A 25543-nucleotide genomic window follows, 5' to 3' on the forward strand; every position below is an offset into this window, starting at 1 on the left:
ATATCTGGCCCAGATGTCAGTAGTGCTGAGACTGATAAACCCTGATCTAGAAACTTAAGGTAAGTAGTTATTTTACGATTGTGTATATGGATGACTTGTACACTCACTGGGAATTAGAAGATTCATTAGAATTTTATACCATTTAGCCATTTTCATGTCATGAATATCAGGCAATTTACCTTCCATAGGTCTTTGAGAGAGTTTGAGAGAGTTGGGCGCAAGAATTGATATTATAAATTTTTATTGGAGCGTAAAATAGATTCACATTAAGTGTTCAAATATATATTTGAGGTACTGTCAAATTTAGTATATATTTGCATTAATTATAATAATGCTTATTTTAAATATTTTATTCTTCAATACAATGAAGGAAAGTACTGATATTAGTTGACTGTTCTGTATACTGATATAATGTAGCTGTTACTATTACATCACATATCAGTGAAAACAATCAGTTTTTGAAAGAAGGTAATTTAGTCTTTTGACTTAATTTGACTTAACTAGGAATTTGAAATATATGTATTTCTTGGAACACTAGGTGGCCTCACAATCACAGTGGTTTTTACAAGGCACTACATGTTGTTGTTTTTTTTAATTTGAAGTATTTTTTAGTAGTGTTAAAGTTGTTATGGACAAACGAAATAAAACAACAAATGAACAACATGAAAATAAAACATTTGTGCTGTATCACACTGTTAAAATTTTACAACAATAATCTACTCCTTGGGAGAAGCAAAAGAAATTTGTGTCCTTTAGAAAAGACCTACATACTAAAGATGAATGTCTCTTCTTTTTTCTCCCTTTTCCTTTTCCACACTTACTCTGTGTACCTTTGAGAATCATTTGAGAATAACTCTAAGCTTGTGCTATATTTCAGTGTTTGTTAACTGAGGCAGCTTTATTTTCATCATGTAGATTTCTTAGGTGGTTAAACACCCTTTACTGCCTCCTTTTTCTACCTATGGCTTCTGTGGAAATGTCTCTGTTTGGTTACATTTTAGCAATGCTTTTCTTCTCAGTCATAAAATGTCCAAAATTTGAAAATGAGCCATCATGTTAAAGAACAAGTTGTAATTTGTAGTGGACTTTTCCAGGAATAATTGTACAAGACTTTGGGCAAAAGAGATCTGGGTGATTATTTACGGGTATTAGGACTCTTTGGGCGTAATGTGATTCTATAGAGAAGTGCACCTTTGACTTTTATTGATTAGGCTCTTTTACAACTGTATGTGGCAGAAGTTGACTCGGAGAAAACCAGTAGTAATGCACATGACTCTGTAGAGATTCAAGCACATTTTGACAGGTTGAAATATAAATGATTTCTACCTTGACTTTTGCCCCTTAGGGAAAAAAAAAGATAACCCCAAACATTGCATTTTATTGGCCAATAGCAGTGCTTCTCAGCCTTGGGTCCCATTAACATTTGGACTCGATCATCGTTTGCTGTACTGTGCATTATAGGGAATTGAGTTGCGTCCCTGCCCTCTACCCACTAGATGCCAGTAGCGACTTAGTTAAAACTGCATCTGTGTCTGTTTGTATCTAATTGGTTGTGATTATTTTACTAGTATCGGTCTAACAGGACCAGAGACTGTAATGGTTTACTGCTGCTTTGTCTCACCACATTCACTGGTACTCTAGTACTGATTTCTCCTGCGTTGAGATGGAGGTACGTCTTCCCTGAGGTTTTAGAGAACGTTGAAGCAGGATGGTGAAACTCTGGCATTCAGAGGTCTGCTATTCAGGGATCAAGGGCATCTCTCCAAGTGCCTATTTCTGCCTCACTTTGCCCCAGAATCTTTTCCAGGGTAGTGTGACTCATGGGCCATGGCTAGAAATCAAGGCATCTGCAACTCAAGAAAGTTTCTATTGATTTAGGAGGTTTCAGTGATTTAGAAATTATTCTAGCATTTTGGCTTTCTGGAAATAAGGAACTATAAAAACTTAAAAGTTTCCTACCATTTAACTCATCACAGCTCTCTGACCCTAAAATAAAGGTAGATAAGGGAGTGTTAACTTTTCTCTCCAGATACGTCTTTTACAGTTTCTTAGCTTCAGGCATGCTTGACACTTGGCTTTTGTCATTACACTTTTCATTTCAGAGTTCTTCAGTAGTGGCCAGCCCAGAAAACCAAGGCAGGGAAGAAGTTTTGAGGGACCATGGAGACCTAATTCAACTGTCTTGATTTTTTTTTCCTTACTAGAGCAGAAAACTTTCTGCCTATTACTTTAGTGTTCTGAGCTGTCTAATTCTTGCTGATGGTGGTTTATGTGCATTTTTAAATGTCTCATTGCTATTCTGATCACATCTCATAGAGAGCCTAAATGTTGGCTTTTAAACAAATGTTTCTAGTTGGAAGAATATCCCTGCTTAGTGCAACTTCAAAAACAATCCTTCTTAGAAAAAGTTTAAGGGAGTCAGTGTAACTGATCTCAGTCTATGATCTTTTTTAGAAAAAAATTTGCATACTCAGACCCACTTAAATTACAGCGTAGAAAACACAGAACATTTTGGGACACCTGGGTGGCTCAGACGGTTAAGCATCCGACTCTTGGTTTTGGCTCAGGTCATGATCTCAGGGTCGTGGGATTGGGCCCCACGCAGGGAGTCAGCTTGAGATTCTCCCTTTCCCCCTCCCCCTGCTCTCACACACACTCTCTCAAATGAATAAAGGAACCAAAAAAAAAAAAGGAAGAAAGGAAGAAAATACAGAACATTTTGTTCATTGCTCTTAAGCTACTGGGCTGAAATGTTTCCCACCTGTACCACCTTGTAGTACGGGGATCTCATAGCTTGCTACCTGCTGGGCAAAAGTATTATTTTTAGTTGTCCCTAGAATCCTTTCTTCAGGTCTCAGGTGGCCATTATTCTAGAACCCTTATAAGATTTGGTAAATAAATTCACAGTATCAGTATGAAATCTGCTCTATGCCCTAAAATATTTGTGGTCGTCAGTGCTTCCAGCTCTATTTTACAAACCCCCAAACCTCAGAGTCATCTGTGGCCCTGGCATTTTCTCTGTGTTTCATGTTCGTATATCTGGAATCCAACCACTTCTTGCCAGCATACCATAGATAGAGTAGTCTGAGACACCATCACCTCTGGCCTGGATTTTTGCAGTTTGGATAACTTCTTGCTTGTGCCCCTGATTCTCACCTTTCTCCCCTATGGTCGGTTCCCAATTCAGCTGCCTGGAGTAATCCTTTAGAAATGTTAAGTCCTATTCCGTCAGCCCTGTTTCAAGTCTTCTCATGGCTTCCCATGACATACACAATAAAAGAAGCTACCTCAGTCTACCTGATCTGGTTACTGCTTCTTCTTGGACCTCATTTACCCACTCAGGGCCTTTGCACTTGCTGGTTTTTCAGCCAGTTGGCTCTCAGAAAGCCACAGGACTGCTCAGAGCCCATTTCTACATCTTTGGGAAGAGGAAAGCCTCTCCTCCCTTGGTTACCAACATTATTGAGAATCTCAGATACAGGTTTCCCCCACAATTCGAAAGCGTTGCTATGAAACCTTTCACAAGCCAAAGTGGCACAAAGTGAAGAAACAGTTACCATTAATATATATGGAAAATGTTTTGAGTGTTCCCATACCCAAAAAGTAACCTTGCTTAGGCTTTTCTGATACCTTAGGACACATCGCGCTAATAGATGCAGAAAATAAATCGAGATAAAGCACAGATGCTCACAGAGTTCAGAGCTGCAGCAGCTCGATGCTGAGATGCTGAGTTCCCTGGAAGGGAGCTGGGTAGTGCCTCTGTAAGGGCTTGCTGCAAAACACACACTGAATGCTGTTTTTGTTTTTTGCCTTTTATCATAAAAGTGAAAATCCTCTGGATTCCTCTGGGTTAGTGAAAACAGGTACTAACGTAGGTCTTTCAGAAAAGTGAAGTGGAGAAACCCGAACTGTTGAAAAGCAGGGAATACTTGTATCGAGCCATTATTGCTGTTGTTTCTTATTATTGTCTTACACTGGGCCTAGAGATGGTTTTCCCCCCAGTGAATTTTGTTTGGGTTGGGAGGATTAAAGGAGAGCCAGTAGGAACCTGTGTCTTAGTCTGTTCCCAATTCAGCAGCCAGGAGTAGCCCACTCTCCATCCAGTCATGCAAGGGACGCAGCCAGGGCTGGAACTGCTGGGGTGTTTCAGCGGCAGGGCAGTGAAAATGTGGCGGCTCCAGTACTTCCTCTTCTCTTGTGTCACAGCAGAGCTGTGGCCTCTGTCAGGTCAAATCCCAGGGAAAGAAAGTCCAACAGTCTATTCATTCTTTTGAACTATATTATTGTATAGGATAATTCATACAATTGATTTTTAAAAATAAGGTCACTAGCTAGAAATACAGTTTCGAACTCTTAAGGATGACTTCTTGTATCGTTCAAGATTCTTACCATTGATGAGGCTAATCCAGATAATCTATTTCTTGTGAGACCTATGCCTGTTTATGTCAGTGGTTTGTAAAGTGTGGAGAACTGGAGCAGGGAGTAACTACACTAGAAAGAGGGAAGGGATGTTTGCTAATGTCCGTATATAGTTGTATGTCAGAGGTGGTTAAGATGAAGAAAGGCAAATGACAATAATGTTCCTTCACCAGAGACAGAGCCTGTTCAAGTTCATGACTGTATCATAACTGGGCAAAGCTGGACTATTTTGAATATTTTCTTATGGATGTAATTTAATGTACTTGATGTCCTGTCATATTGTTGAGAGGTTTCATGTTATTTCATGAGAGGTTATACTTTTGACCTCGTATTTAATCCTTTTGTAAGGAAAATTCTTCTGTGAATTAGAATGTAATTTCTAAATTCATACTGACTTTGGAGTGGGATTCATTGATTATCATTCAGCCTTATGTGGATACCCTGTGATCATCTTACCAGGGAAAGTTGAGCGGGTGTGAGCTCTAGTTCTTTCCTGCAAAATTTTTTCATATAGCACCTGGAGAGAGGAAATGTTGAAAAAGATGAGGATTAGCAGCCTTCCAGAAGTGTTGGTTCAAGTTTTCATTTGTTCACTGTATGATTTTGAATGCCGTCAACTAAAATGTTTTTTTCTTTTTTTTTTTTAATTTGAATTCAATTAGTAAACATATAATGTATTATTTGTTTCAGGGGTACAGGTCTGTGATTCATCAGCCTTGTATAATACCCAGGGTTCGTTACAACACATACCCTCCCCAATGTCCATCACTTAGTTACCCCATCCCTCTACCCCTCTCCCCTCCAGTAGCCCTCAGTTTGTTTCCTGTGATTAAGAGTCTCTTATGGTTTGTCTCCCTTTCTGATTTCGTCTTGTTTCATTTTTATTCTCTTCCCCTATGATCCTTTGCCTTGTTTCTTAAATTCCACATATCAGTGAGATCATATGATAATTGTCTTTCTCTGATAACTAAAATGTTTTAAATGTTTTAAACATACCTCATGGCGCAGTCCATGTGGTTAGGAATTAGGAAAGATCCATGTCTATTTGAGTCGTGGAGAATGGATGGGAAATTCATGGTACATACCATATCAGATAATGTCTATTCAGTGAAGATGTTTTGAATTTAAAAGAGAAACTCATGTAATAATCCACATGGCTTATTTGTGCTTGAAACATTCGATGTTAATTCCAACCTTTCCTTCTCCTCTAGGCAAATAAGGGAGAGGCTGAAGAACCAAGTCACTCAGATGAAGGAGCAAATTCCTGGGTTTATACCAGGCCTGGCGATTTTACAGGTATTGTGATCGTGTTATTTCCACTCATGTCTTCCTTTCCAAAGCTCTCAGTAGCACTTAAGACAGCGAGCACTTCACATCTCTCTTTCTGTTTTGTTTTGTTTTGTTTTCTGTAGAACTTCCTTTCGGGTTCTCTCTGCAGGCCGCCCCTCTTCAGCTCAGCTTGTAGATGTGGGGGTATCCTGGCCCTCGGCTGTTCCCTGTGGGCACCTTTTCCCTACTCGAGTGTCTCTTGACCTTTGGTCTTAGGACCGCTTTATACTTTTCAGAATTTAAGACCTTAAACAGCTTTTGTTTATATGGGTTTACCCATTGATATTTACTGTATTAGAAACTGAAAAACGGTTTTAAGTATTTATACATTTAAAAATGCCAATAGTAAGTTTATTCTACGTTAGCATAAGTAACATTCTTATGAAAAAAAAATAGCTTTTAAAAAAACAAAATTCAGTGAGAAGAGGGACATTATTTTACATTTTTGCAAAAAACGCTGTACTATCTGGCTTATTGGAAGATAGCTGGATTCCCGTCTGCTGCTGCCTTGAGCCTTTTGCTACATGCGGGCTTGGGTGAAATATATGAAGAAAATCTGATCTCCTATATATGTATAGTTGTAAAAGGGAAGGGGTTTTTTTAGTCCTCTTCCCAGATAAGGGTGAATATTTTTCTTTGTTACTACAAGGGGACTCTTTAGTTTTTACAGGTTAGCTGCAGTGTGGAATCTGAAACTGTATCTGGGAACTTTCATACTTGGTTACATCAGAATCCATTGTATTATGTTGCAGTTTGAATGGCTATTTACCCATGCTTGCTTTGTTTTGTCCTTCATTTCTCATTTGGAAAATAATGGTTCACTGAATTATGCAGATCTTCCAAATGTTCATGCATTTCATTATGCAGTATAAAGAAAATCACAAGTGTTAATATTGCCAACAAAGAAAAAGTCTTTAATTATTGAAAAGTTTATCAGGCTCACAGGACTGGATAAAAAAATTCTGATTTTCCCTTGAAAGCTCAGATTTTGCCATTGGCAACAAATACTGTTAGCTGTTTTCCTTGAAGTAGTGGGCTCACTTTGTCCAGTTTTGAGGAAATATTTGCCAAATATTCAAGTGTGAATAATCATTGTTTGTCAGATGTTTTTTCAAGTAAAGAAAGTATTCCATTTAAAAGCGTGGCAGTTCTGCTTACAGGGCCAAAAAGCACAGGATTTTCCTGGTGATAACCACCTCTGTATGGGACAGAAGTGCTTTACGAATGCTTCCAGTTCTCAACACGGGATTAAAAAGACATGTATGCAAGGGCTCAGGCTTAATAAAATGAATCATTTTTACTGCTTCATCAAGAGCACTTCTTTTTTAAAGATTTTATTTATTCATTCAACAGAGATAGAGACAGCCAGCGAGAGAGGGAACACAAGCAGAGGGAGCAGGAGAGGAAGAAGCAGGCTCCAGCGGAAGAGCCTGACGTGGGGCTCGATCCCAGAACGCCGGGATCACGCCCTGAGCCGAAGGCAGACGCTTAACAACTGAGCCACCCAGGCGCCCCAAGAGCACTTCTTTTTTAAGATTTTAGTTATTTATTTGAGAGAGAGAGAGAGCACGCACACACAGAGGGAGAGGGAGAAGCAGACTCCTTGCTGAGCAGGGAGTCCCATGTGGGACCGGCTGAGCCGCCCAGCACCCCCATCAGGAGCACTTCTCAGTGAAATTGGCATCTGTTTTTACTGAGTATGTGTGGCCATGACTAGTATAGTTTGGTGCCACTGCCTTGATTTGTGCTAAGTCACCGGCTGTCTTACCCACCATTACCTTTGCAGCGTCAATACAGATGTCAGTTCTACAGTGAAAAAGGCAGATGACATCATAGTATCATGATGAAGTAGTCTGGCACTCGCAGAGCTTCTGAAAGGGTCTTGGGGTTCCCCCAAGAGTGTGTGAACCACGCTCTGGGAACCATTGCCCCAAATCTGGCAATTTAACCTGGCTCTCAATACCAGCTCTAGGTCAGTAGCTTCTAAACCTGGGTTTCTTCTGAATTCTAGACTCTTGGTTTCTAGGACATCTCTCATTTCCCCTTCCTTCTCTCATCTCCTTTGGTTACTGTTCCTCATTTTCTTGATACCTAAACTGTCTGAATGCCCCAGGGCCCAGTCATGAAGCCTCTTTTTCACCTGTTCTTTCCCTAAGTGAGCTCACCCAGTTCTCCCAGCTGCCTGAGAGAATCCTTCCTGATCTAGGCCCCTCTCTAAGGTTTCTTCCTTGAGCTCCTGGTTCATCCGGTAGGAGGCATTCAATAAATGTTTGTTGCATGGACAGATGCACATTTGAAGGGTTGATTTGGATGACAGGAGACTGATGACTTTCCTTTGAAGTGCCCTTCAGAGACGCCTGCTTCCTCACTTCGCATTTCTCTCTGTGTGTGCTAAATTTCTGTACTGTGTTCATCAAACATTTCAGAGTGAATAGTTCTTAAGTATTTCCCCCCGTTGCTGTTCATTATCAAAGAGGCCTTAGCTGAGAAGAAAAGCACAGAAGGCCTGTGGTTTTGCCTGGTATGTTCTCTGCTGTGCTGGGCTTTTTTCCCCTTTTTTTGCAAATTAATGAGAATCAAAGGTATATGATGTGGGCGTTCACTTGGTACATTTGGGAGACCAGTTATTTCTTGGCTTATTCTTGTGAATCGCTTGTTGTAGAAAGAGTAAATGTGGTAGGCAAGAACTTTATTTCTATAAACCTTTCGGAAGGTTTCAGAAAGGAGTCAAAAAAATTCCAATTTTAGCAATACTGCAATTTTTTTCCTGTTTTTAAGATTGACTTCTAAATTTGTATTTTAAATTTATTGATTGCAAGTGTTTTCATTACATAAACACTGTTCTACAGTTTGTCCCGTGTGTCCTTGCCAATAAAACCGTGGTAGAATGGTTTAACCTTGCACTTCAGCACCACAGTCAACATCTTCCCATGATGCAAGGCCTACGCGTTATGTTGTAATCACATCCCTGCTGCCTCCGACCTCTTGTTTTTTCCCTCCTGGTGGCTGATGCCATCTTCCCACACACTCGACCAGAAACCCAAGCTCTTCTCTTTAGGATTTCTCTCCCTCAGTCCCTTAAGTCTCCTTAGCGAATATCATGCTACTGATTGTGCCTCTCATAAGCTCTTGGAATCTGTTCCCTCCTTTCAGTTTCTGCTGCTCCCACCCTCTGGGGCCACTGCAGTCACCGGCTTACAGGTTATAGGCTTCTAACCAGGACACTTCCAGTCTGTCTTGATAGCTACATCTGCAGGACTGGTCATAATCCGTCCAACCACACCCACCCCATCCTTTATAGAACAGATGACAGTATGTATAGGGTCTCTCCCTCCCCCTTTGCCCCTCTCCCTACTCACGCTTGCTTGCTCTCTTTTTCTCAAAATAAAATCTTAAAAAACAAAACAAAACCCAACAGGGATAAGTTAATTGTGGCCCATATCCAACTGCTGCCCAGGTTGGAAGGGTACGAATGAAGCAGAAGAATGTGTGGCAGAGTATGTGGACCCCAAAAGCTAAAATATATACCGTCTGACCCTGTACAGAAATAGTTTGCAGACTCTTGGTGTTGAAAAAACAAAAACAAGTCCTGAGGTGCCTGGGTGGCTCGGTTGGTTAAGCATCCAGCTCTTGATTTTGGTTCAGGTCATAATCTCAGGGTCATTTGAGCCCCACGTTGGGCTCTGCCCTAGCATGGAGCCTGCTTAAGATTCTCTCTCCCCCCCTCTAAAAAATAAAAAGTCCCTAACTTGTTCAGGGATAGGACCTTTTTAGAATAATGTAATTCACCTTTTTCAAGGAAGAAATTAGCATTACTGATAAAATGTTTCAGTGATTTTCTTGATAAACTGATAGGATTAAGATTTGTTCTCAGAAACCAGTCTTCCACCTACTCACTAGACTGTCAGTCAAGAATCTACTGTTCTCAACCAAACATTCTTTCTACATCTAGTCTCCAGTCTATCAATGATTGTATAATCATTTTCCCCTATAAAATGTCCATACTGGGGCACCTGGGTGGCTCAGTCGGTTAAGTGTCTGCCTTTGGCTTCGGTCATGATCTCAGTGTCCTGGGATCAAGTCCTGCCTTGGCCTCCCTGCTCAGTGGGGAGTCTGCTTCTCCCTCTTCCTCTGTGGTCTCTCTGTCTCTGTCTGTCTCTCTCTTCTGTCCTCTCGAGTAAATAAATTTTAAAAATTTTTTAAAAATTAAAAAACATAAAATGTCCATACTGAGAGTCTTTGGATTGGCTTTTAAGAGGTCTTTTCCTTTGCATTAGGCTTATAATAAAACTTTGGTATATGCTTATAACTATAACTATTACACTTTCTTTTTAAAACTGGTGGCAGTTTTGGAACTTACGGTTTGTTGGTTTGTTTGTTTAAGATTTTACTTTTAAGTAATCTCTACACCTGATGTGGGGCTCAAATTTACAACCCCGAGACCAAGAGTTGCATACTCCACCAGCTGAGCCACCAGGTGCCCCTGGGTTTGGAGTTTCAGAAAAATTCTTTCGGAAACATACAGACAGAAAACGGTTACCTATAAAAGAACCACAACAAAAGACTTGAGACTTCTCTAACACTGGATGCCAAAGATAGCATCTCTGAAGGAAAATGTCGTGACTCCAGATTCAGCCAAGTGAATCCTGTCAAGGGCAAAAACAGCAGAAAAATATTTTCAGATACATGTAGACTCAGAAAAATGCCCACATGCCTTTTCTGGGAAAGTGACTTCAAGTTGCATTTCAGCTACCTGGGGGGATGTAGGAAGATAAACGGTAGAACAGAGAAGTTGTGGTTTAAGAAGGACTGGCCATGAGCAGCCAAACCATTTAATCTCAGAGTTAAGCTTGAATAATTCATCGTAGTTATAAATATTAATGAAAATGCGAAGAACGATACTGTTGTATTTGTTCTTCAGTACTTCCTTTGCTACTCAGATCTAAGAATCCCAGAGTGTCTCAGATGTGATCACTGAATCTGGGAGGGCTGGGTGGTAGCGGCAAGGAGCACATATAGGAAATGACCAAGGAACAAACATGAGAGGCCCTGAAATTCTAGTGATTCCTCCGCAAGAAGCCACCAAGGCACGGAGGTGCAGGTAACCCCCCCCCAAAAAATCGAGTTCCCCTCAAAGGATTCCTCTGACTCTTGGAATTCAGGTGAGCACAAGCAAAACTGAGTCCTATCTATATAAAGGACACCTGAAGCTAAGCTATGGCGGGTTCTGTGACCCCTAGGAGAGCTTCCAGTGGCAGCAACAACGTGACAAGGACTGGAAGTACTCTGTTCCTAAGGCCCACTTCTTTCTCTGTGGTTGTCCTGTTCAAAGGACTCGTGCATCTGTTATCTGTGGTATCAGTGTGCCTACCGTTTTTCCCCTCTGCAGTCTTAGGAGAAAACCAAACTTCTGTCGATTGCTGGAATGTGGAAAATATCTGTAAAAAGATAGATGGTTCCACGTGAAAAATTAGAAATATATGTTTGTGATGGAAGAAACCGAGGGAGCATTGCTTCTGCGCCACACCTTCCTCTCTGTCGTGAGGGCAGCAGACTGCCCTTTGCCTTCCATAGGTGTCTCTTCTGTGTAAGCTAGAGTTAGTTCCACCCCAGCTGGTTTCTCTTCTCTGTGTAGCTGGGCAAGAGGACTTTCCACTGCCCCTGGGGGTGCAGAATATACCCTCTGGGTTTTCCTGGCTCCCACAGCCACGGTGTTTTTCTTGCCTGATGACAGTTCAGCCCTCCGTGCTCTGTTCCGGTGTGTCAGCTCAAAGGCAGACAAATTCCGCATGTTTCAGGCAGGCCTGTGGCACCTTCGCTCAGTTTCCAAGGCAGATGCAGATGTCCCTTACTTTTTTTTTTTTTCTTTCTTTCTTGTGGCTTTTTCAGTGGGAATCCAGTGGGCCTTGTTTGGGGAGGGATTGGTAACACCACCTGTGTTCATATCTTGATTCTGCCCCAACATTCTCCTGTTCTGTAAAGTTCTCTGCAATAAGAGTCTCATGATTAAACATTCCTTTTATCAAAACTAAAATTTTAGAAGCTTTTCTGTACACTTTGCCTTTTCTTGATCGTCTGATTTGCATGTATTTATTATTCTAGGTTGGCGACAGAGATGATTCTAATCTTTATATAAATGTGAAGCTGAAGGCTGCTGAAGAGGTAAAGCCTGGAACAGCCTAGCCGTCACCCCCTCCCCAGCTTTTGTCGGTGACCCCTTGCCCTTTGTGCCTCTCCCTGTAAAAATTGTCATTGCCCACAGCGGACTTGAGTTTCTCAGTTTTGCAAGTCAGAAATGGAGGACTTAAGCTGCAGTCTCTGGCTTGCACTTGAATGTTTTCTATTCGATGATCTGCTGACTTCCCAAAGAGCAGAAACAGTGGACGCGAAATTGCTTGAGTGCAGTGGTGACAATGAACAAGTAAAGGATGAATGGGTCCAAATGAGAGACTCATTCTTCAGAACATAAACGAGGCTGAAATGGTGACTAAGGCCACCTGATTTTATTTAGTCATCTTGGTTAAAAGAAATGAGCCTATGTCTCATGTTCTCTTGCCCTTTACCTGTTTTAAATGTTCATTTTTGCAGATTGGGATCAAAGCCACGCACGTTAAGTTACCAAGAACAGCCACAGAATCTGAGGTGAGCTGTGACGGGTTGATTGTTAAGAGGACAGCTAAAGTGTGTTCCTCTCTAGCTTTTGGTTTAGTGGAATTTTAGAGATTGGTACATTCACCACAGGGAAGACCTCGAGGAAGTTCTTTCTTCACAGACTCTGCCTCCAGAAAATCTTTGTAAACACCTACAGAGTAAATGGTGCTGTCCTAGGCTATGGCCGCTTCTTACTTCAACATGTGCTGCAAACCCCATGCGGTGTTCATTGAAAACTGATCCTGGGCCTGTAGCTATTTGCCTTTTAAAAACCAAATCTGTATTCCATTTCCGTGATGAACGTTCAAGAAGAGGCCAAAGAGATCATCAGTGATTAAAGTCGGAACTGTGGTTCTCCGAGGGTGGAGGGGGTAACCGTGAAGGAGCAGGTGAGGAAAAGAACTTTCTGAGGTCATGGGAATGTCCTACGTCGGCACTGTCCAGTGGGATGGCTACTAGCCCCACGCGGCTGTTTAGATTAAAACGAAATGCAGTGTAGAATTCAGTTCCTTGGTTGGGCTAGACATGTTTCAAGTATTCAGTCACCAGTACCGTATGGTAAAGTACACATGGTAGAACATTCCTGTCATCTCAGAAATCCTGACCTGGGTGAGTAGCATGGGTATTACTATTGAAGTTCTTACTAGCTCTTTGATGAATTTCTTACCAGACACTGAAGATTACGTTTGGTGTTAGAGTTGCTCTCGGGCTCAAGGGGAGTTACGTTCTAGGAGCACCACAGTCCAACTCCTAGGGGAAGATGGAGTGACTGAAAAGTGTTTCTCCATCTTCTTGGTTTCTGTGTATTATACAAATTGTGTGCGCTATTACTTTTAGGTGTTAAAGTATGTTACATCATTGAATGAAGACCAGACTGTCCACGGTTTCATAGTACAGCTGCCTTTAGACTCGGAGAACCCCATTAACACTGAAGCAGTGGTCAATGCGATCATACCCGAAAAGGATGTGGATGGGTGAGTGTGCCGTGGCTCTCTGTGTCACATTGCACGATTCCAGTTCTGTTTCTGATTTGGGAATAAACCATATGTGCATCTAAAGAGTAAAGACATCTAATTACTTTCATTTCCCCCTTCATTGCTTTTTTGTTTTAGGTTAACTAGCATTAGTGCTGGAAAACTTGCTAGAGGTGACCTCAATGACTGTTTCATCCCTTGTACGCCTAAAGGATGCTTGGAACTCATCAAAGAGACAGGTAAAAACGAATGAAAACAAAAGCACCGTGTCTTGGGGCTGGTCTAGACACATGGAGGCAAAGAGGAGGTACCTTGTGGGCCCTAAATAAGTGGACTTGATGGGCGTAAGGACCTGTCAACTGGGAGCTTTACCTAAATTCTCAATTTTCTCAACAGCTCTATGATCCAGGTACTATTATTGCTGAACAGCTTGAGAAAACAGTGTCAGAGAGATGCACAACTGGTCCAACAGGTAGCAGAGGCAAGTTTGGAAGTCAGGGTTATTTGAGTTCAAAGAAATTTATTTTTTATGAAAAAGTAACTTACCGAATAATAAGGATTCAGACAAAGGGAGAAGTCCCAACCCCCAGAATGGGCCCTGAGTCTCCATAATAGTTTGAGGACTCGACAGATGGCTGGAAACAGATCTCTCGAACAGTTGGCCATGCTACCCCATTACCTAGTCAACATCTTGGTATTTTAATTTCATCATGAACACTTTTTGCAGAGGTTATTTTTTACAAGGAAATGTGTCCTATTTAAAGGAAGTGGATCAGAAGTTTTAAGTGGAAAGTATTGGCCAACGTAAAGGAAAGTTTTCTGTGGTTGGAAGAAAAGGTCAAGCTATAAGCCTTGGGACAGTTACTGCCGTTCAGTCCGACAACTAAATTTATACGCCAGCGTATTTAGCAAATTGTATTACAACCTGATAGAAGCCAATCTCCTGAGCCACAGCAGTTGTAGGCTTCCCACTTCTTATTAATAGTGACGCTGGTTGCCCTAATGCAGCTTCAAGTCCTTTGCTGAATCCTAAGAAGTATAGAGTCAGCGACCTTATAAACACTTCACACTTTGAGGGCTTATGTTCATCATGTTGACATTATGTAGAAGCTTAGCTTTTTTGAATAAAATTAATGTTATTCAAGAAGCACACATTTAAAACGCAACCCACCATGGGGCGCCTGGGTGGCTCAGTCAGTCAAGCATCCAACTCTTGGTTTCTGCTTGGCTCATGATCTCAGCGTCATGGGATCAAGCCCGTGTCAGGCTCCGTGCTCAGTGTGGGGCCTGCTGGGGATTTTCTCCCTCTCCCTCTGCCCCTCCCCCTGTTCATGCTCTCTCTCTCTCTCTCACATGAATAAATCTTTCAAAAAAATAAACACAACCTGCCTTAAGTAAGAGTTCACTTCAGCTGGACTGGTTAAAGGGGCTCAGGTGGAGTCTTCAGGATCTTATCCCCCCTGTCTTCTGTGTCGTGGCTCCTTCTTGGGCTCTCCTTGGTGAGCCCAAGCCTTGTGCCTGACAGAGCTATGGGTCAGGGGCAGAAATGTGGGTGAGCACCAAACCATCTCTATTAAACAGAGTATGTCAGTCCTGAAAAGGACATTGTGATAGTGCCAGAAGAACAAGACATCTTTCTGCTACATTTAAAGTTCCCCTTTATCACTTCCCTGCAAATAACCCTCTGGCTCAGGCCCTATGCCAAAAGAGAAGTGTGGATGAGAAACTGCATAAATAAACTTACCAGAGCTGGAAAGACTTACACTCATCTAACTTCCTTTGCTTCCCTCCAGCCCATCACATGCACCCTATTTGTTATAACTATTTTTCCCACGTAAGTAAATCTACTGTCTTCTTCCATATGGCCGTTTAGCTGTATGTCAGGGCTGCTTTTTTCTTCGAGTGTAGGTTTTCTTCCCACTCTCCTATGACTCAATGAATGGCTCTTGGCTTAGGCTGCTCCCAAAAACCCACAGCAAGAAGGACACAATACAAGTCCCACCTTGTAACTGAAATCCTAGAGTTGAGAGTGTTATTGCCAAGAAAGGGATGTTTTTAGGAAGATTTCTGTTTGATGCTAAGAACCCATTTTTGTGCACTTGTTTTGAATTTTCCCATTTAGGTGGCATGTGAAGAGGGCAGCTTCTCCTAATACTCTGACTCACCCTGGCTCTTCTTTTAGGGGTGCAGATCGCTGGAAGGCACGCGGTTGTGGTCGGGCGCAGTAAGATAGTCGGTGCCCCAATGCATGACTTGCTTCTGTGGAACCATGCCACCGTGACCACCTGCCACTCCAAGACGGCCAATCTAGGCGAGGAGGTAAGGGGTCCAGGGTGCAGTGGAAGAGTTGTGTGTGTGTGTGCACGTGCGCACGTGTGTGGGAGGTCTTCTCACATAATGGGAACAGCTAACATTTAAGTGCCGGACACTGCCATGTACTTTGCCTCATTCAATATTTTACTGAACCCGTTGCCATTCTCTTGTTTCTTGTCTCATCTTACACGATGAAGGAACATATTCCAATTACAAACTTGCCCAAGTCATGTAGCTCTTATTCTGATCATATTCTTTCTATAGCAGCCTGCTTTGTGGTAGATACTAGAGGCTGGGATGGAGCTCTGCAGCCAGATCGCGGATGTGTAATGCAGTGTTGGCCTCAGAGGTGGGGGTGCCCCTGAGGGGCATGGGACAGCGGTCCCGTGACATCTGTCACATCTTGTTATTGGCCCTGCATCAGATTCCTGGACTCAAGAATTCTCACACGTACCGATCCCTGTTGACATGCACGTTCTCTTTTAATCCTCCCCAAGCAGTTTTCTGCGGGAGGTGCTAGTCCCCGTACTCTATAGGAGAGGGAGCGGTCTCCCAGCATCACAGTTGAGAGCTGGGCCTATGGCTCCAAGCCCATGCCCCTCCCTGCCCCGCATGCTTTCATCACAGTCCCCATTCAGGAAGGTGTCTAGTACCGGGGAGCATTTTGGCCTGTGTGGGAACAAGCACAGCACGTGAAGAGCTGTCAGAGATCGTGTGTGGCCTGCACAAAGTAGCTGATGACAATGGACAGTTTCATACGAAGCTTCGTCTGTTCCACTTCAAGGTTTTGTTGTTGTTGTTGTTGTTGTTGTTTGGTTTTGTTTTCCATTGTGTGATTTCTGAAGTCAGAACCCTCTTTCCCTAGGTAAATAAAGGTGACATCCTGGTGGTTGCAACTGGTCAGCCGGAAATGGTAAAAGGGGAGTGGATCAAGCCTGGGGCAATAGTCATCGACTGCGGGATCAATTACATCCCGGGTGAGTGCTGCTGCAGAATGAGGGTCGTTTCTGAGGGCGGGGTGGGCAGAGGAAGATGTCCGGGCCATTAAGTGAAGCCTCCATGAGAACACCTTGTCCCGTTTCAGGCTAGAAGAGCTAAGGCTCAGAGCAAGTGTGGTGTCCGTGGTGCAGGCAGTTGGCAGATGGCGTCAGGCTAGTGGGGCAGCAGGGCCTGGGATTTTAGCCACTGTGCTGTGCATTTCCCGGAATGACTTTGTCCAAGGAGAGGGTGGGAGAGGCAGCTCTCACTTTCCCTTCTCGTACAGGTCACCCTTTATTTTTACCAAAGGATGGGTGGATTTAAAATATATCGTCATGGTTACGGAGTGCTGTGTAATTCCAGGAGAGGGGCTCATATTGCCAGGAGTCTTCTGGGCGGGATTTACAAAGAAGGCGTTTGACCCAGCCCCTTCTAGGCAGTGAGGATCAAGCCAGCCCATTGTCATTCCCTCCCAGTCGGTCCCTATATTGGATTGGTTTTTAAATATCGGGAAGGTTTTCCTTCCTTCTGCTGTCGGTGTCCCCTGGGAGTGCTGCCCTCTCAGGTGGGTGCACGGCTGTAAGCCGCTTACTGGTCTCCCACCGCTGGCTGACTCCCACTCATGGCCATCTGCGTGTTCCTGCCGTGTTCGTGGGTCTCGATATGGAGCGTCTTCCTCCCACGGAACTTGGCAGACAGCTTAGCCCCACACGAGTTTCAGCCGCCTCTGGGCTTTGTCCTCACCCACTTGGTGAGGAACACCCGTCTCGGCCAGTTGTCAAGTGGACCCCGTGCCCTTCTCTGCACATGCCGCGTTTGTCCTCGGCTGTGTCTACACCCGAGTTCTCAGTGCCGTAGGCTGTCTTTCATCGTGAAGTTTTCAAACATAAAATTTCGCAGGATGATACAGTGAATACTTGTGTACGTGCCTCCCAGATTGGAGAAAGCACAGTCTTTAATCAGACAACTGTTTCTGTGCAGTCAGGCCCGCTGCAGGCCTTGGGCTGAAGCTCGACTTCGATCCTCAGTTTTAGCCACGTCCTCCAGCCTTTTCTCTGCCTTGAAGGCCCATTCTTCTTTCTAAACCTGGTCTGATTTCCCTTCAACAAGGAATCATCTCCCTTTCTCCCTCCCTTTCGTCCTGGAGAACTTGGTGTCGCTTTCATTGTGCCTGGTGCCCTGCACTGTCCTCCCCCTTGGCTCCTGGGCTCTGCACTGGCCTGTCTGGCTTTGTGCCTTTGAACTGCCGGCACGCAACACCTGTTGAATTGTCAGGGGGACTTCGAGCAAGAAGGTTGTTTTTTCTCCCTTCCCGTCTCAGATTTGGAACACAGACGCTAAGCTGCCAGGGACATTAGTCACTGTCAAGCCTTCACCAGTTTTAACCTCCCTCCCACTCTCTCTACCATGCTTTTAAGACAGTAGCTCATAATTGATCACTCATTTTCTTGTAGTGTAATTATCTAATGGGTGATAAAGAAATTGCTCTCCTATAACTCCTCACTTTGAGTACTTGTGATATGACATTCAGGCTCATTCTGTTTAAAACTCTGCATCTTCTGTATCATATTTCTGCTTTGGGCTTTTTTTTTTTCCTTTTCTTTTTTTTTTTTCTGGACTAGATTTGAGAGATGGAAGAAAAAAGCCTGGGTAGGAATCTTGAGTCTTACAGATAGGTATAAAATGTTCAGTTAAACATGAAACTCACTCTCCTGTTCACATTTATTCTTCACATAGATGGTGAAATATGAATAAGACCAAGTCAATATCGATCAGCTGTATTTTTATTGATCTGAGGTATATAGGCAAATAACTTTCAATAAAGCTGGATTTTATTGTTTCCTTCTCAAATTATCTTCAGTAAGCCAAGCAGGAAGAACACTTTCACGTGTTCCTCTGGCCAGTACTTTCTGCTCTGCATTTGAATCTTAAAAGTATTCCTTTTTTTCCCCCGGAAAAAAATTCATTCTTAATTTGGCAAATGACTTAGGATGTTATCCCTGAGGGGACCGCGCGAATGATTTAAATAATCAAAATATGAGTCAAGCTGTGGTCCAGTTACGGAACATGATGCCTTGAAAATGAGCACTTGCAAAGAATAGTTTTTAGTTCCTCCAGTGTACCCACCAGTCTGTAACTCAGGGACTGGACTTTATACCTGTAATTCCCAATGAAAGAGAAATTCTAGGGCTGGGGTAGATAACCAAAATGTTTATTGGTTACTGAAGCCATACACTTAGATTAAGAAGTGGTCTCTTTTTCTGTTGACCACGTCATACTTTGCATGAAAACACTGGACACGAACCAGAGGGCACTCAAGTCGACCGTGATCGTGTTTGCTGAAGGAGCAAAACAGAGCTGCTCCTCGTGCAGCAGTTAGCTGTGCGGTGACTGATATGTCTCCTGTATGTGGAGAAACTAAAATCACTACCATGAATAAAGAGAGGTGCAGCGTATTTTAAGCTAATGTCAGTGTTAGCCTCTGGAGACTGCACAAAGGGCAAACCCCTTAACCATAGCTCCTTGGCGTTTTGAAATGACTCCAAGGTTCTGAGAGGAAATGTTCTGCTGTAGCTTACTGCTTTATAGTCTAGAAACCTGACACTACCCCTTGGAGCTATATTCACCAGCTCGCTATGGTACATATAGAAAATATCTTCTGTATCCAGGATGGGAAGAGAGACCTTTATGTTTAGAGAATGCTTTTTCAATTTCACAGATGTGCACGATTTCTCACTTGATTCTCCGCAAGCTCGTGAAATAGGTCATGTCAGTCCTTCTGGTCATCTCTGGACTTGTGATCAGTAAGGAGCCCACAGGGCCCGAGGACTGGCAGTTAGTAGAAGAGCGAGTCCTAGAACTTCGGTGTCTCACGTCCGACTCTCTGACTACACCGTAAAGTTGGCACTCTCGGGTGTGGTGATCTGCTCAAAGACAGGGAGTGAAATGGCTAAGGCTGTACCAGATCCTGCTTCGGGAGCCTGAGAGCTGCAAGGCTGGCCCTGTCCCCCAGCCCCTCCCGGAAGTGCACTGAAGCCAAGTGTAGGATGTACTTGGTGTGAGTGAGCGGTGATGCATCACTGGGTTTTGTTCTCTTGAATAGCTATTCTTTGCTGTAAGATTTGTAGTTGTTCTTGTATCCTTTTAAGGGAAGTGTAATTATATTCTTTGCCTTTTGCATACATTTAAGTAGCTGCTTGTCTTTGGAATTGGATGTTGAATTGTTCCTCCAGCTCACGCGTGGAGCTTACAAAATGCTGACAGTTGCTGTAGAAACGGTGTCTGGCAGCTGTGACATAGTTGGAGCTTTGTGCACCCAAAAAATTCCTTTGTAGGCCTTGGCAAATTAACATTTAAAAGGCGCTCATTATATACTGGGTAGTTGGTTTTAAGAATAAAAACACTTGGTATTTTATTTGCCACGTGACTGCAAAAGGATTCTCCTGGTTCTGAAAAACCACTTAAGCATCTTGTGAATTTTTGCAGGTAAAATAAGTTTCTACCTCGAAAATAACAAACACCTGTCATCTTACCGCTTGGGAGTAAAATAGGTGCTTGAGCCCTGACGCGACTACACACCCTGAGCTCTACTTAGTTTTTGGTACAAGCTATGATAATTGATCACTTCACTTGGAAGTAAACACCGGAATTATGATTCTGAGACCTTGCTTTGATTTTTTTTCCCCCGTTGAACAGATGATACAAAACCAAATGGGAAAAAAGTGGTGGGTGATGTGGCCTACGATGAGGCCAAAGAGAAGGCGGGCTTCATCACTCCTGTTCCTGGTGGCGTGGGGCCCATGACGGTGGCAATGCTGATGCAGGTGCGTGTGAATGAAAGTTTCTCTACTACTGGACTCACCGTGGTGATCATTTCACAGCATATACAGCTATCGAATCATTGTGTCGTATACCTGAAACGAACATTATAGGTCAATTAGACCTCCATAAAAAAGTTTCTGTAATAGTTGTAAAAAGGTGACAGAATTCAAATTACTGCTTTTTTCCCCAAGTAGAAACCTACTCGGAAGTTAAGTAAGGTTGCGAATCTGTTGAAGGGGAAAAAAGGGACTGTTAGAACAGAGATAGAGAATCAGTCATATTAATAGGGGCAGATAGGGATGCCACAATTCGAATTTACTTTGGAGTATAAGAACCTCAGAAAAAGCANGAGGTGGGACGTGGGATGGGTGGGGTTGGTGGATTGGGCGGGGCAAGGTGGAGATGGTTGGACCGGCGGGGGCGGGGGGGGGGTGGGGGGTGAGGCAGGCAGCCCAGGGCTATAGCTGCCGTAGCTGCTTGTAGATCCTTGCTTAGGACTAAAACGTGTGTATAGGTGGATCATAAAGCTGTTCATTTTGTGGTTAGACTGGCGTGACCTGGGACTTGGAATTGAGGTGGTGGAGGTTAAAATAATCACTTCTTCTAAGTTCCATTTGTGACATTTCATTTAGAGCACAGTCGAGAGCGCAAAGCGTTTCTTGGAGAAATGTAAGCCAGGAAAGTGGATGATTCAGTATAACCACCTTAACCTCAAGACTCCTGTTCCAAGGTAAAAATAAAATTTCGCTGGTTTAAAACTTGGTGGATTCTCTGCATTTAGATGATGGATACCATGGCAACTACGTGTATGCCCCCCCCCTCCATAAGCACCACCAGGGTCGGGGAGGGTTGTTGCCAGGATGGGGTTAATTAAATTCGGTGAGTTAAAGATTGATACATATTTTCTGTATTTTTCTTTTCTGTATTTCTTTTAAGTGACATTGATGTATCACGATCTTGCAAGCCGAAGCCCATTGGCAGCCTGGCCCGGGAAATTGGTCTGTTTTCTGAAGAGGTGGAATTGTACGGTGAGACAAAGGCCAAGGTTCTGCTGTCCACACTGGAACGCCTAAAGCACCAGCCTGACGGGAAATACGTGGTGGTGACGGGGTAGGGTGGTTATTCCTTTGCTAATCGAACCACCATCCTGATTGTGATTGCCGAAGGTTACATTTGCTCTCAGCATCTGTATGTGAAGGTTCCTTTCATTTGGTTTTAGCATTTTCACATGTGTGAAAATTTGATTTCTTATTTGATTCTTACAATAACCTTACTGTGTAATTCAGAGTAGATTATAAGCCTTTGGAGAGGAGAACAAAGGTTATCGATCTAGTAGGTGAAAGAATTGAGTTTTAAAAGCTGACCTTTTTTTTTTTTTTTTAAGATTTTATTTATTTATTTGACAGAGATAGAGACAGCCAGCGAGAGAGGGAACACAAGCAGGGGGAGTGGGAGAGGAAGAAGCAGGCTCACAGCAGAGGAGCCTGATGTGGGGCTCGATCCCATCACGCCAGGATCACGCCCTGAGCCGAAGGCAGACGCTTAACCGCTGTGCCACCCGGGCGCCCCTGACCTTTTCTTTTTTTTTAACCCCAAATTCATTAATTCAGTAGATGTATCGAGCATTCATTTTTATTGCTTGGCTGAGGTATCTACAAAAGCTAGTTTTTGAGATTAGATTGGGATATTAAAATTATAGCAGTGCTTCTCTACAAGATAAAGTGTATTTTCTGCTCACAGTCAGAAGAGCTCAAGTACAGCAGTCTTTTTAAATGTGTCATTTTTCGGAAACTTCAGCTAAGACTCTTGGAAAAGATTCTTTTTAGATCTTTCCTCTTTGTTACCATTCAGATTAAGAGTCATTCTCTAGGATCTGTTAGGTCTGACTTAGTGATTTGCATAAATTTAATTCGTATGAATTTAATGTCCCTCTTCTTTCACCCTGAAGGATCACTCCAACGCCCCTGGGAGAAGGGAAGAGCACGACCACCATTGGACTGGTGCAAGCCCTCGGCGCCCATCTTTCTCAGAACGTCTTTGCGTGTGTGCGACAGCCTTCTCAGGGCCCCACCTTTGGAATAAAAGGTATTAATAGGACTAGACTTTGGGTGGCCAGAGGCACTGCTTCTCCTTCAGTCGTCCCTGGCCCATTTGACGCATGAGTGCCTGTGGGGCCTTCACCTCATTTAGACACCAGGAANGGAATGTCCCCCTGGCCCCCCCCCCCCCCCCCCCCCGGGTCTGGTGCTTTCATCAGATCATCCCAGCTCTTGCTGTCAGTATTTGACACTGCATAGGGGTTCCCTGGGGGGGGGTACTTTGTAGCTAGGGGTGCTTTTATGTGACTAATAGTCAATTGTCACAGTAACAATAAAGGTAATCATAGCTATTGCTCATCATGCTGACTTTCTAGAGACAAAGACAAACGCTACAGATGTTTTACTCTTTTGAGAATAAGAAAAGCCTACCCTTATTGAGTATATGCTTTGTGGCTGTATTTTGTGTTAAGCAGTTTATGCATTTTATATTATCTTCTAATATGAGATGGTTACTGGTATCTGCATTTTCCCAGTAGCAGCAAGTGGTACTTCCGAGGTAACTTAGTCAAAGGCACTCTTGTTAAGTGCCAGAGTGGGTGCCATGTCCATTTCAGGAGCTTTCCCAGGGCTGCCAGCACCGTTTCTGCTGATTACATGAGGATGACATCACTAATCATTCTTCACTTTTAGTTTTTGATAGCTGAGGTATTGCCAATATGCTCTTTTAATTAAAATTATTTTTATTATCGGGGCGCCTGGGTGGCTCAGTCGTTAAGCATCTGCCTTCAGCTCAGGGCGTGATCCCATTGTTTTGGGATGGAGCCCCACATCAGGCTCCTCTGATGGGAGCCTGCTTCTTCCTCTCCCACTCCCCCTGCTTGTGTTCCCTCTCTCGCTGGCTGTCTGTCTCTGTCAAATAAATAAATAAAATCTTTTTTAAAAAATTATTTTTATTATCAGTTCTTCGAACTTGCTTTCTCATTTGCTTGGTGCGAATATCACGTGTTCTGTTTGTTCTAGTGATTACCGCACAGGGTCCACCTTTACCCTTCTTCTGCCTGTATTAATCTATTTTATACATGCACTGACTTAGCTCTGCTTTTGAGCTTGTCTTAACAACCCTTTCACTTCAGAGTGAACCTTTCCCTCGTTCTGCCTATTGAACCCAGCATTCTGCTTTTCCTCTCAGTATGAATTGCCCCATTTTTATTGAGTGGTCTCTGCCTCACAAAAATACCCCACAAAATCTCAACCTCAAATTGACATCTATCTCACTGATGACCTCATACCCAGAAATTTTAGTCTGGTCTTTTGTTAATAATCCAGACGGTCCAGCAAAAGCTAGCAGTTAAGCTGCTTTCTAACATATGTCTCCTATTTAGGAAGAATTGCGGTCTCTGTGTTTGTGTTTGGCGTGTATATTTTAAACATTCCTTTTTTAAAATGCCAGAGTAGCGCTTATGAGAGTAGGAAGTTGAACAGGCTTGCCTTTATGTAACTGTAGGCTGGCTCTCTTAACAAATGTTAGGAATCACGGGGAACCTGTTTTTAAAGATAATGAGTAGGTATGTACGTGTTCACGGTTTTGTCATTTAGACCCAAATTTCAGCTGAGACTGTTCTGCGTGAACAGGATCAAGTGTTTTAGCCTGGTAAAAGAAAACTAAACAACACTTGGCCAAAGCTGTCCAAATGGTTGAAAGAAGTAAATAGATAATAAGCATATCAGTGACAGAAACCAGTTCGCTTTGCTTTGCTTTGCTTTGCGGCGAAAGCACACTTAACATGGCCTCACCCTTGACCTGTCCTGTAGGTGGCGCTGCAGGAGGCGGCTACTCACAGGTCATTCCCATGGAAGAGGTAATGTGTCTGGAATTTGGTTCGAATTGGATCCTTTATGATAGCTTTTCCTTCCAGAGATTAACCTTTTTCTGTAGAACTCTTAGTGGACAGATGACTTGTTTCTCATCAGAAGTAACACTTAAGGGGAAAACATCTTAATATGCAGGCTTGTGAGACAGCTTAGTTTTTTGACATGACAAGGACTTCAAGGTCTGGCTTTCAGCGGGAATAATAATTTTAAGTGAGAGATCAGATGAAGCATGAGAGTGGGAAGAACGAACACAAAGCGAATTCAGGGTGGTGACTGCAGAAATGGGAACGCGCTGTACAGGCATATAGGCTACTCCTCCTGGCTCACAGTTGAAAGGACATGAGCCCGTCCTCAGTAGTCCAGGGTTGCTGTTGATGTTGGCGGTGTGGTGTGTGTGGTTATGGGACGTGTCCCTAAAGGAAAGCACCGATTTCTCCTGAGGAGAGAGAGTGTAATTTATGTGTTCAGGAGCTATTTGTATTGGGCGTTCGTTCGCTAACTGTACAGTTTTCCATTAGCTTTAACTAGGGGTTGATTGGATTGCAATACACTGATGGTTGGAAAGATGCAGAGAAGTCGAAAGCCTGATGTGGCCTCTGCTCTGTTATAGTTTAATCTCCACCTCACTGGTGACATTCATGCCATCACTGCAGCGAATAACCTTGTCGCCGCGGCCATCGATGCCCGGATGTTCCACGAACTGACGCAGACAGACAAGGTAGGCTGCTGAGGCCCCAGGGACACTTTGAAAGGGTTAAAGCACCCAAGTTAATGTGGGCCCCTCGGGTGCTGGTGTTGCAGGTAGCAAGGCAGTTCCTCTCATTTATAAGCCCTTTTCCTCCCTTTCTTTAAGGCTCTCTTCAACCGTTTGGTACCGTCTGTAAATGGAGTGAGAAAGTTCTCTGATATCCAAATCCGAAGGTTACAGGTAAGATTTTCCCTTCTTCATTTTTCATATTATATGAAATTGATAAAGAGGTAGGTATGAATTTGATATTGTATGAAATTGATAAAGATATAAGGAAGTAAAAATTTCCTTAGAGTAACCTATTTTGGATCAAGTTACATCCATAAGCACAGTCTTAAGGTCACGATACACCTAGCAAAGATGGCTGGTAGAGGTTCTCATTCATCTTTAAATTATAA

At 43.1% G+C, this 25543-nt stretch overlaps 1 protein-coding gene across 3 annotated transcripts in view; it reads left to right on the top strand.

Moving 5' to 3' along the window:
• Nucleotides 1-25543, top strand: part of MTHFD1 (methylenetetrahydrofolate dehydrogenase, cyclohydrolase and formyltetrahydrofolate synthetase 1) — a 53537-nt gene that overhangs the window by 8129 nt on the left and 19865 nt on the right. For all 3 annotated transcript variants that reach the window (XM_034642607.1, XM_011217811.3, XM_019793928.2), the window contains 14 exons: nucleotides 5631-5715; nucleotides 11851-11910; nucleotides 12337-12390; nucleotides 13237-13373; nucleotides 13512-13612; nucleotides 15556-15692; nucleotides 16552-16663; nucleotides 20361-20488; nucleotides 21119-21216; nucleotides 21423-21596; nucleotides 22435-22571; nucleotides 24338-24384; nucleotides 25008-25115; nucleotides 25251-25325. In XM_034642607.1, the coding sequence (XP_034498498.1) occupies nucleotides 5631-5715; nucleotides 11851-11910; nucleotides 12337-12390; nucleotides 13237-13373; nucleotides 13512-13612; nucleotides 15556-15692; nucleotides 16552-16663; nucleotides 20361-20488; nucleotides 21119-21216; nucleotides 21423-21596; nucleotides 22435-22571; nucleotides 24338-24384; nucleotides 25008-25115; nucleotides 25251-25325 (1453 nt within the window). The remainder of the gene's footprint in view (nucleotides 1-5630; nucleotides 5716-11850; nucleotides 11911-12336; nucleotides 12391-13236; nucleotides 13374-13511; nucleotides 13613-15555; nucleotides 15693-16551; nucleotides 16664-20360; nucleotides 20489-21118; nucleotides 21217-21422; nucleotides 21597-22434; nucleotides 22572-24337; nucleotides 24385-25007; nucleotides 25116-25250; nucleotides 25326-25543) is intronic.

This window comes from Ailuropoda melanoleuca, chromosome 14 (assembly GCF_002007445.2).
Source record: "Ailuropoda melanoleuca isolate Jingjing chromosome 14, ASM200744v2, whole genome shotgun sequence".
NCBI lineage: Eukaryota > Metazoa > Chordata > Mammalia > Carnivora > Ursidae > Ailuropoda > Ailuropoda melanoleuca.